Consider the following 11,451-nt stretch of genomic DNA (forward strand, 5'->3'; position numbering starts at 1 on the left):
GACTTTTTGAATTGAAGGTTTCTTTCAGATTGTGCGGTCTCGTTCTCCAGAGGTTTGTAATAGTAAAACTACCTGAATACCAAGACTGAACCGAGGCTTTCAGGGTGTTATTGAACGTTGAATACCAATGAATTTATTGCACGGTTTGCTTCATGTTTTGTTTTCATAACCTTTTTCAATCCAAATTGAGAATCTCCTAAGAATAATCTGATATCTGCGGCTCCCCTCAAATCGAGAGACTAGAACAACCTTGCAGCTCATTGTTCGGGTTCTGCGGCTCGTTTTGGTAAAATAATCATCTGACATCTTATTGCATCCGTTTGCGAAAGGATTTGTTATTATTAGGGCCGGGACTTTAGCACGTTAATTAAGATTAATTAATTACAAAGCCTCTAATTAACTAGATTAATATTTTTAATCGAGTCCCGGCCCTAATAATATATATATATTATATATATATTGACCTTACATATATTTTTTATAATAATTTTTTACCTATTATTTTAAAAAATCTTTTCTTTTTTGACCCTACATATTTTGACTTTTTTCACAATATTTTTTTCCCATCACATGACTGGAATGATCTTAGATGGAGCAACCTACACGTCCCTGTCACTAATGCCAAATGCCCCAAATTTCTGTACTTTAAACCTTATCTGGGTTCAACCCTCAAGGGACATGGTGGCTCTTCCTAAATCCTTTTTTAGTTTTGGGTAACTCACATTTATAAAAAATCATAATGGGATATTGCCCCAGAGACGGATTGGTGCATCTTGGAGGATCACATCTGAGACACATCTGCTCATCTTTACTGACTCATCCGGCCTTCTCTCCCGTCAAAAAGGTGGAACCCTATAGGCTACGTAGCAATTAACATCAAATTCAATTAATCATTCAAAAGATTCTTCATCATTCTTGACAATGCCATCATAACTCAAGTTAACGCGCCTTGTGTTTCTGCATAACCCCTAGGGTTCACTTCTCAGAAACAACCAGTGGGGACAATGCCCCCACTACTACCTCCGCGGTAGTGCACTCAAGACTTGGCGGGTGGGATTTGAACCCACTGGCGGTGCGCACAGAGGCTTTTGGCACCCTGCACTCACCCCTACACTACCAGTCCTGGTCACATTTTGGCAACTTTGATTCTCCTATTTAACCTTGAGCATGTGAGCTAAACCTCAAAACTCTTTTTAAATGCTATTTCCACATCTGGGCTTGAACTCACAACCTTCAAGTGCAGTGCAGGGCCTTATGTCAGCAACTCTTCCGCTGTGCTAATTCACCACACACTAACCAATCCTTTGTTTGTTGTATTTAACCTTGAGATTGCTACTCAAACCTGAAGTAAAGCCAAAGGCTCAAACCCAAGACTGGGCTTGAACCCACAACCTACAGGGTAAGGACAGTAGCTCCTCAGCTCTTGTGCTGCACTACCTCACCATGCACAAATTCAAATTTTGTTTCTCGTATTTAACCTTGAGACTGCTACTCAAACCTCAAAACTCCTTCAAAGCAGAAGTGATGTCTGCATGAAGGGGCGTGAACCCACAACCTCAGACAGCAGGTTGGAGCCTGCAGCCCTTCAGTTGTTCCCTTGTGCTATTCAAGCACATGCCTCATTGTGTCCGTTTCTCATATTAGACCTTGGGATTGTTTACTAAACCTCAAAACTGTTTCAAAGTTTACAGTTTGAAGCCCTGACTGCAACCAAACCCTCCTTCTGAGAGAGCAGGTTTGACCTGAGGATCCTCCTTTCGATTCATTAATTACAACGCCTCTAATTAATTCGATTAATATTTTTAATCGAGTCCCGGCCCTGGTTAATATTAAACTGTCATCAGAATATTTACAGTTTATTGCAGAGGCAATGATTTGACTGGACGATCAATGCATAAAAATAAGTTTCACAATAAAGACACGTATCATTAAAAGCATCATCCATCTTAATGTCAGGGTCATCCACATCTCACCAGTAACACCAAAACCACTGGGGGACGGTGGTAAAAAAAAGAAAAAAAATACGACCTGAACGCAGTAGCCCCTCCCCCCCTCCCTCCCTCCCTCCCTCCTCCAATCTGTCCCACTAAAGCGATTTCAGCGCATGAAGGGACTCGTCCCCACGGCGGCGGATGGCAACATGGCGACAGAGGTAAGAGCTGTTCTCTCTTTGCTTCTTTCCTTCACGAGCAGCCAGATGTTCCGTTACTTCCACGTGGACACATCGCGCGGCCTGCACACGGTTCCCTGGTGCCCCCCCACATTATCACCATGCAAGTTCCGTCCCAGCGCCGGTCGTTTTGACAAAATAATTATTATCTGAATCAACGCGTTTTGCCCGTTTGAAAATGAATATTATAAAAAGGAAGTTTAAAATGTAGTGCTTTATGGAAACAGCGACCGGGACAGAAACGACGATAAGCTGTTATGGTGTTTTTGTCTGTTGAGACGCCCCGTTAATCCGGTGGTTTTGTGGACAGTGACCACACACACACACACACACACACACACACACACACACACACACACACACACACACACACACACACACACACACACACACACACACACGGAATATAGCATTCAGCACCATGGACAGAAGCCACGCCGCTATGACCTTCCTCAGTGCTTTATTACAGCCAGAATCTTTGCTTTCAGAAATACATTTTAAGAAAATATAATGGTTCCAAGCATTTGTTGGTCATCCAGGACATACGTTAATGCCATGCACATTGCCTGCATCATACACACGCGGTCACACGGCCCCATACCAGTCTGCCTCATCACGTTCCAGCTGATCGATCTGTTGTGAGCTGTAATGAAATGTTGTCCGGTCCCCTGCGCGCTTTGCCCCCCCCCCCTTCAAAATCCCACTGTGTCGCATCCGCGCGTGTGTGTGTGTGTGTGTGTGTGTGTGTGTGTGTGGGAAGATACTATGTCCACTGCTTGGCAGTGCTCCAGCAGACTGGGCAGAATGTAGTGCAGACACTGAGACATGGATTGATCACATCTCTCATCCTACATTTCCAAACCGGCTACTGTTTGTACACATTGCGAGTGAAACGGTGCGTGGAGAGAGATGAAGCTCTCTGGGGGCTCATAGAGACATATTGAATCAAACCTCACTATAATTGTGTGTGTGTGTGTGTGTGTTTGCTCCTCCTCAGTTCCACAATCTGCAGGAGTTGAGGCACAGTGCGTCTCTGGCTAATAAAGTCTTCATCCAGAGAGACTACAGCGAAGGGACCACCTGCAGGTTTCAGACCAAGTTCCCCTCCGAGCTGGAGAGCAGGGTGAGGAGACAGTTGTCATTGTATCCCAGCCTGCTAATTTAACTGTATGCATTTGAATGTATAATTGCAGCCATCATAGGTTTTTTATTATTATTAAGCTCATGTATTCATTAATGCAACCAATTTCTCAATGTTTGGTCATTTCTGTAGACAATCATTGAGAAAGATCCCATTCATCAGTGCCCTAATACAAACATCTTAGAACCTGTATTAACTCATGACGCACACACTAAAATAAGTGTATTTGAGAACTACTTATAGTGAATTTGAAGGATGTGACAAAAAGACAAATAAATTGGTTGAATGTAACATCCCACTTTTCAAAATGTTTTACCCGCGTCACCCCTGTACAGAAGATCTGTGCGGTACCGGTTAACACAAGTGGTGAACGCTAGAATAAAAATACCAACATAGAGGCTAACCACATAGAACAATGGGTATACAAGTTGTACTTGGGGGCCTTTAGGTAAAGATGTATGTCATCCAGCTGAAAGGTTTGGATTAGGACCTTCGTGGCCCCTGAGCTTCATCAATCTTAACCCTGCTACTCTCGTCTCCGCGGGTGTCTCCAGATTGAGCGGACACTGTTTGAGGACACCGTGAAGACGTTGAACAACTACTATGCAGAAGCAGAAAAGATAGGAGGCCAGTCCTACCTTGAGGGCTGTCTGTCCTGCGCCACAGCGTACCTCATCTTCCTCTGCATGGAGACGCGTTACGAGAAGGTCAGACTGGCTTCTCACACCTGACGCATTTCATTTGATTGATGATCAACACATGCAGGGTTCCACGGCATTCTTTATTTGTTTTTTTGTACTGTGCGTTAGGTGTTGAAGAAGATAGCCAAGTACATACAGGAGCAGAATGAGAAGATCTACGCTCCCAGGGGGCTGCTGGTCACAGATCCCATAGACCGGGGGATGCGCGTTGTATCCTCACTCTCAGGTTTTTCTGGGTGTGTGTAAACGGAGGCGTTATCGTTTTGTATCTTTAATAAACGTTTCTCCACAGCACATTTTTGTTGCCCTTAACCCTCCCAACAGATAGAGATTTCCATCTACGAAGACCGGGGCTCCAGTGGCTCCAGCTCGGGAAGCAGCTCCGTATCCGGCAGCACCGCTCGATGACTCTCTGCTTCCTCACAACCGAGTCTCCCTGATCGCCTCAAACCCCGGAGGACTTCGGACAATAATCTTACTCTCCTTCCCACGATTTGCCCGCACATCGCGAAGCTACGCTCACGCCAAGGACTCACTAGCTCCTGACTCACTAGCTCCTGACTCACTAGCTCTTGACTCACTAGCTCCTGACTCACTAGCTCCTGACTCACTAGCTCTTGACTCACTAGCTGCTGACTCACTAGCTCCTGACTCACTAGCTCCTGACTCACTAGCTCCTGACTCACTAGCTCCTGACTCACTAGCTCCTGACTCACTAGCTCTTGACTCACTAGCTCCTGACTCACTAGCTCCTGACTCACTAGCTCCTGACACTCTAGCTCCTGACTCACTAGCTCTTGACTCACTAGCTCCTGACTCACTAGCTCCTGACTCACTAGCTCCTGACTCACTAGCTCTTGACTCACTAGCTCCTGACTCACTAGCTCTTGACTCACTAGCTCTTGACTCACTAGCTCCTGACTCACTAGCTCCTGACACACACAAGGTGTCCAACCTAAAACACACACTGCAGTAGTTTGTAGAGCACGGTAGGCGGTACACAGGCGCGTTACTGCACGATGCAATGTCTCGGTAAAAAGAAGAAATAACCATTTTGCCGGTGTGATCGTACCATTACCTTCTTGGTGTTTTTGTCAAATGTAACGCCACTATGTTTAATCGGGTGCGTGACAAGGAAGGAAGGGAGCGTTGAAGACCACAAGCCTCATGGAACCTCATACCTCAGCCGCATCACGACGGGCCGAGTTGGACTGAACCTTTTGCAAATGCAGGGAGGATGTAGATGTATTTAAAGGCATCACAATGTTTCACCAAACCCAAAAACCTGAACAACTCTTTGACCTCTGATGTAAATCATGCTGTCTGGTAGCAGATGAATGTCATTCAACCCGACTGTGTATTTTATGTGGCAGATCTTCCATATTTCTCACATAAATCCTATTTTTCTTTGTTAGACACACAAACATCTAAGTACTAACCTCTTGTTGTAAATGAATAAGACCGATAATCGGTATAATCGGTATAATTTTTGATAATACAAAGACATAATGTGCATCAAATGCAGTAGTAAGTAGACAAAGAATGGATCAAAAAGTCTTCCTGGATCTTACCTGTCGTGTTACACTCATGATTCCTTGATTTCTGAACAAGCCTCCAAAGAACAATAACTGCCAAAAACTGGCTAGCAATTGAGAATGTGTTTATTGTTTTAAGGACATTTTGTGCAAGAGGAAAACTTTTGTACTGCTTGTTGTTTGATACACATGGCTGTGAGTTCTATATGACTGCTGTCAAATAAAAAACTGTTCCATCACACATGCACTGCTCATATTCCTGCTGATGAACTGTAAATATACTAAACATTCGCTAACCCAGCAAACTACAACTCACTAAAGCTTCGTTAGTCAACATTTTTATATTAGTAATCAGACTGAAAAGTCTGATTAGTCATGTTTTACTTTAAGTATTTTGGCCATTTCCAGGCGCTGTTATTTAATAAACTCCTCCTTATCACGTCAACTTAAAGCTTGATCATTACATCTAAAAACATTTTGTGATTAAAGATTAACAAACGCTTTGGGTTTTGTAGAAAGACGCGGTGCAGCGCAATTTTACGTGCAGTCATGCATCAGACTGCTGTAACTCGAGTGCTCAGTCAAAAGTCTCCTTAACGCTCCCTTTATGCATATAGATGTCATCCTAACATATTGCATTCTATAATTCATTATTTTGACGTTACAAGCTTTGGTCAGGACAGTCCTGTCGTGTTTTCATGCAGGCTTGTATGGAAACTAACCCCCTTTTTAGTCTTCCTTTACAACATGGGGGGCCTGCTGCATGTTCCCATCTGCTTGGATGTGCACTCTGAACAGACTCTCTGTCACTGCATGGAATAGGAAGACTGTCACCCTAAAGTCTACCATGCCCTGAGATCTGCCAGTGCAGCGAGGGCCACGGCACACTGCAGTAAAACAGTCATAAAACGGGAGTCTGTGGATACGGAGACAGACGGGGAGCGGGCGCCATCGTAAAATGAAGCCAACTCTGCATGAATGGAAGGAATATGGAGGAGGAGGACAAGGAAGGATGATTAGGATAACACAGTATGACTGGTTGAAACAACAAAAGGAAGACGGACACGTGGAAGGAAGGTGTGAGGAAGAATATATGAATATTTTCCTTTGTACAGAAAGACATCTGTGATAGTTACGGCTAGTTTGTGTCTGCCACAGTAGGTCTGCTGTCTTCATCCATGCAGACAGCAGAGTTTGTGTTTGTTGCCACCGCCACTCAAAGGTGTGCACAGTGACAAGGTTGTGAATTTGAGACTAACAGCGTTTCAAAGCTTTGCTAAAGCTATGACTGTTATAGGAAATAATCATCTGAACATAGTGATTTGCAGGAGTTTATTAGAGTTTGCCGTGACACTGCAGTAGAATTAGGCAGTTAAGGGAAAAATGATAAAAACAACAATAATAGAACTACTCATAGAGTAAAGAAAACAACACAAGGCCCCTAAAGTACAAACAAAAGCAACGTTTTTAAACCATGTGTTCTGTAACATTGTCATGGAACATTTTGAGTGCATATAAAGTGATTTTCTTCACAGCCCTGTAGAAAAATAAATGGAAAATAAATAGAAAACAAACATTTGATTTGAAATGGTTTTGTTCTAAAGGAGGGAATAGCTTTTCATTTCTTACCTGCACAGCGTCCATTCTTGACAGTAAAGCCCTCACCACACTAGACAAAAAGAAAAAACAGTATTTAGTGTGATCCAAAACCAACGTGTTGATTTATTTTGAATTTTGCAGATGGAGCCAAATATAAAGAAGGATCATGTGTGTATTAGTGATCAGTAACACTACTGACAACAATAAAAAGTGAGAGACTCGTTTTATCTGCTTTTGTTGTAAAAATGCTTCAAAACTGAACTTGAGAGTGAATGATCGACACGTTTTAGGAACCTACAATAGAGCGCCAGGAACATTACCCGTGGTCATAACTCATGCCGTGGATCTGTTCTCTCTACCTGCGTTTCATTAGCAAGCAGAGAAGACCCCCCTTCTTTGGGATAGGGCACCTCCACCACTGAATTCATTTCACCAGGCTGAAGGGTTCGAGTGGTGAAGCTGCCGTCTGGCCAGGAGACCCCCAGAACCGTCACCTGATCGGTTCCTGGGAGTCAAGGGAAGAAAGGAAATATCACTTTGGACCAACGGCTGTTTCTACCTATTTCCAGTAAGCTCAGTTTTCCAAATTGAACCATTCCTTTAAATCAACCTGTACTAATAAGAACTATTTGTAAAAAAGAAGTTTACGTTAAGTCTTTAGGAGGATTGCTCTAGTCTCAGAGTCTACGGACTACAAAGGCAAAAGAAAGTTACCTAAACCAAAGTGTGCGACAGGCTCCATCTGACACAGGTACCCCGACCCTCCGTCAATGATGCGCGTGTGCGCTCCGCTCTGACGGGTGAAGGCCGTCACCGTGGCTCCCCGGGCAAAGGAGCCGAACTGGGTGCGAGGGATGACCCGCAGCCAGTTGTTAGACGAGCCCTGGTGAGGTTGTACTGTTTAGTTTATAGGTCTCATAAACACACATTAACACACTTTACACACACACACACCTGTGTGACCCTGAAGATAGAGATTGGCTGCTGGAAACTCTCTCCATGTGCCAGCAGCAGGTCCAGCTGTCCGTCCCCGTCTAAATCTGTCACGGTGCCACCTGTCCGAAACAAACAGCTTTCTCTGAAGTGACTTTTTTTATGTGTTATCTGTTTCTTTGTGTCCTCTTGTGTCCTCGCTGACCTGTTCCTCGGCCCTGCGGCTCCGCAGCGTCTCCCACGTGGAGTTCTTGTATTAAAGGGTCTGCACCTGCTCTCCTTGACACCCTGCAAACAAACACACAGTAATCTAAAAATAGCTAATGACGTTAAAAGAAATCAACGTTCTTCCGACAGGTCGACTATTTTGACTATGTATTGACAAAATAATACGGGAAATGTTACCGGAAGAGCCTGTTAGCGGCACTGCCTCGATACGCAATATTGTTGAAAAACACCTCCAGCTCCTTGTCGTTGTCAAAGTCAGCAGCGATGACTGTGCGGATCGGGGAGGGGGCTGCGAACCCTCCAGCTGCTATGTTCTGCACAAAGGGAACGCTGTCAGGTATCGCTGCATCACACTGACTCAACCTTCTCTGTCGCGGCCCTGCTCTACTTGTCTTACCCTGAATTTAGAGTCGGCGTCCTGCAGGAAGAGTCTGTGCGGGCCGTTCCAGTTTCCATAGACAATGTCTGTCTTTCCATCGCCATTGAAGTCGGCTAGTGCTACTCCTCTGCCATGCTGGTACCGGTCCCCCACACCTTCAGAAGACACAACGTGGTGGTTGGACAAATCTCATATTGTCATTCTTTTTAAAGCTCCTTACACTGGCAACTCCTAATAGTAGTTGTATAAAAATACATGTATTTAATACAATACATGTTTTTACATTTTCAGAACAAAATCTATACTTCAAACAAATGACTTTACTGGAATGTTTGTGTTTCACTCATGCAGTGGGGGTTTGCTAACATGCTAACATGCTCCAGATGCCAATAGCAACATGTTTGTGTTTAGAAGCTACCATGGTTACCATGGTCTTATTAGCACTGTAATATTTGCTTATAGGCACTAAACACAAACAACACCACTGATGGTGGTATGAATGTCATCAGATTTGCAAATTGTTTTCTATTTAGTGATTATCAAATTATTTTCAGGCAATCCATTAAATAGTCATCAGGTCAATCCTCCCATCCCTAAATCCATGATGCTGGCATGCCTTACTGGTTTTACTGTTCACAATTCTGTTAAGCACCATGGGCCATAACATAAACATAAGACTACATTCAATTCAAAGTATATCTACATCCAACTATCTCTGCTTCTTCCCTTCCTTTTTGATTCTCACCTGACTGTTTTGCCATGTCAACAAAAGTCCCGTCTCCGTTATTCTTGAACAGGAAGTTTGGTCCATTTTCGTTGTCACAAAACACATCCGACCTTGACTGGCTGAGGATTGGTCCGACGACCACACCGCGCCCCCCTGCATAGAGAGCAAACCCGTGAATACTTGAGCCCATGCAGGACACTTCAAAGACTTTCCAATCGGAGGCCTGACCGGTGAGCTTGTTGACCCCCGCCGTGGCAGCCACGTCAGACAGAGCGATGATGCCCTTGGTTCCATCACTGGCAGCCTCATCCATTTCAAGGAGGGCGTGGGGGCCGACGTTGCCGCTTGCGTAGTTGGCCAAGTAAATGGAGTAACGGCCTGTTCCCTGTAGAGCAGCAACCCCCAAAAGAGAGAGATGAGGGTTTTCTTGGATGCAATCGTTGAGAAATCAACACACAAAAAGGAGAAGATACAGATCAGCTGGTGGGAATCCATGAATAGGTTAACAGAGTGGGTTCACTGACCTTTCTGTCAACACATGCAACAGAACGGCCTGCCATCCCATTGGCAACACCACGACGCACGTTAAGCTCATCCCCCAGAAGATCTTCAAAGCGGCCATTACGGAATTTAAACAGTTTGTCTGAATACGTTGCCCTTCCTGCATTAAAAATAAAATAAAAAAATCAGTCGTCATGAGGAAAATCCTTAATCTACTTGCAATTAATGCTGTTGTAGAAAATGTTGAGGATGAATTAGAGGATGCACTATTTTTTTACCAGAGTAGGCATTGTTTGTGTTGAGGAAGTAGATCTCCTCACGTCCATCTCCATCCACATCACAAGCAGTAACTCCAATAGCATTTCCTGCTCGATCCCTCAGGGCAAAGTATGGAGAGCTGCTGTCATCAATAGCAATGTTCACCAGCCTTTTCTGAGTGTGGTTGTACTTCAGCACCAGGTTTGGCCCATTGTACCTGAAGGATAACATTTGTTTTACCCATATTGGTATTATTTCTGTTGTAGAAAATATCAATGAGTGGCCTCTTGGTCGATCTGGCCTTAAAATGTAAAACACGTGATACAACTTTAGTTGCTAGAAACCTTTCTACGTGGTTGTGACCCACTGCGTGCAGCTGGTGCACCCTTTGATGTTTTTGGTCCATAACACAGCCTGAGTCCACCACTGCTGTGTGTAATGAACATAAGAAACAGCAAACCACTTTCACACTCACCCTGCCACAATCACTTCAAGGTCACCGTCCCCATCCACGTCTGTTACAGCCATTCCATAATTTAGTTGTGTGGGATTGTGCAGACTGTCTGGAGGGAGCATTGTCTGTGTTACAACCTGGAACATGGGCTCAGAGCTCTGGGCATGGGACTTATACCAGAGTCCAACCAGGAACAGCAAAACACCAGAAACCCACATCACTGCAACCTGGGGGACCACATTGCAGAGATGGGTAATGCATTTCAATTAACAATACAGATTGTGAACGAGTAATTTATAAGAGGTCAGCACAGGCATAATACAGTGTATAAAGACAATGAGCATGAGTAACATGTATTTGAGAGGGAAGTCCAACAATGTTATGCATCAGTTTAAAACAAAACAGTAATGAAAGCCACAATAATTATGTAAAAATTAAAATTCCTAGATGCAGGCATTGCGTCCATAAAGTCAAAATGTAGATGTTATTTACGGTTACTAGTGACATGTCTGTTTTACTGTTTTACTGTGATCTTGCAGCGCCCATTGCTTGTTCTTGAGACAGCGATGTGCAGGCATTTTGTCAACGTTATTTCATAACATATCTTACCTGCGCGTTTCGTGCGTAGAGATGTAAATGAGCTGACTTCCCTGCAGAGATGAAAAACTTTTTCTTTAAATCATAAAATAGGTATCGCTTTGAGATCCTTATCAATACAAATCCTTAAAGAACTTCAGATTTTACGAAACAGCTTGTGTAACGTCCTGATAGAAGACCAATCAGAGTGCCGGTCGGAATGTTGACCAATGGCCCATCTTTACTTCT

At 43.9% G+C, this 11,451-nt stretch overlaps 2 protein-coding genes across 2 annotated transcripts; one reads left to right on the forward strand and one right to left on the reverse strand.

Moving 5' to 3' along the window:
- Nucleotides 1-2,038: 2,038 nt before the first annotated feature.
- On the forward strand, nucleotides 2,039-5,790 carry golga7ba (golgin A7 family, member Ba). The gene is made up of 5 exons (XM_037470911.2): nucleotides 2,039-2,152; nucleotides 3,168-3,293; nucleotides 3,866-4,018; nucleotides 4,121-4,222; nucleotides 4,337-5,790. The coding sequence occupies exons 1-5, from the start codon at nucleotides 2,105-2,107 to the stop codon at nucleotides 4,418-4,420; spliced, it is 513 nt and encodes a 170-aa protein (XP_037326808.1). The 5' UTR covers nucleotides 2,039-2,104; the 3' UTR covers nucleotides 4,421-5,790.
- A 1,075-nt stretch (nucleotides 5,791-6,865) lies between these two features.
- On the reverse strand, nucleotides 6,866-11,391 carry crtac1a (cartilage acidic protein 1a). Its single transcript, XM_037470907.2, has 14 exons — nucleotides 11,236-11,391; nucleotides 10,648-10,853; nucleotides 10,193-10,389; nucleotides 9,938-10,074; nucleotides 9,642-9,798; nucleotides 9,432-9,566; nucleotides 8,705-8,841; nucleotides 8,485-8,621; nucleotides 8,285-8,367; nucleotides 8,101-8,201; nucleotides 7,861-8,029; nucleotides 7,506-7,651; nucleotides 7,177-7,216; nucleotides 6,866-7,084 (listed from the first exon to the last, which is right to left on the reverse strand). Exons 2-14 carry the CDS (start codon nucleotides 10,842-10,844, stop codon nucleotides 7,077-7,079), a joined length of 1,644 nt encoding a protein of 547 aa, XP_037326804.2. The 5' UTR covers nucleotides 10,845-10,853; nucleotides 11,236-11,391; the 3' UTR covers nucleotides 6,866-7,076.
- Nucleotides 11,392-11,451: the final 60 nt, after the last annotated feature.

Source organism: Pungitius pungitius, chromosome 9 (assembly GCF_949316345.1).
Source record: "Pungitius pungitius chromosome 9, fPunPun2.1, whole genome shotgun sequence".
Lineage (NCBI taxonomy): Eukaryota > Metazoa > Chordata > Actinopteri > Perciformes > Gasterosteidae > Pungitius > Pungitius pungitius.

What these genes read in the sequence shown, in the direction of transcription:
- crtac1a (XM_037470907.2), bottom strand. Translation starts at nt 10,844, where the DNA reads ATGTGGGTTTCTGGTGTTTTGCTGTTCCTGGTTGGACTCTGGTATAAG. An exon ending in GCCGCTAACAGGCTCTTCCG is followed by an intron (nt 8,368 to 8,484) that starts GTAACATTTCCC and finishes GTTTGTTTGCAG; the next exon opens with GGTGTCAAGGAGAGCAGGTG. An exon ending in CTATCTTCAGGGTCACACAG is followed by an intron (nt 8,030 to 8,100) that starts GTGTGTGTGTGT and finishes CAACCTCACCAG; the next exon opens with GGCTCGTCTAACAACTGGCT.
- golga7ba (XM_037470911.2), top strand. Translation starts at nt 2,105, where the DNA reads ATGAAGGGACTCGTCCCCACGGCGGCGGATGGCAACATGGCGACAGAG. An exon ending in CCTCCGAGCTGGAGAGCAGG is followed by an intron (nt 3,294 to 3,865) that starts GTGAGGAGACAG and finishes GGGTGTCTCCAG; the next exon opens with ATTGAGCGGACACTGTTTGA. An exon ending in TAGACCGGGGGATGCGCGTT is followed by an intron (nt 4,223 to 4,336) that starts GTATCCTCACTC and finishes CCCTCCCAACAG; the next exon opens with ATAGAGATTTCCATCTACGA.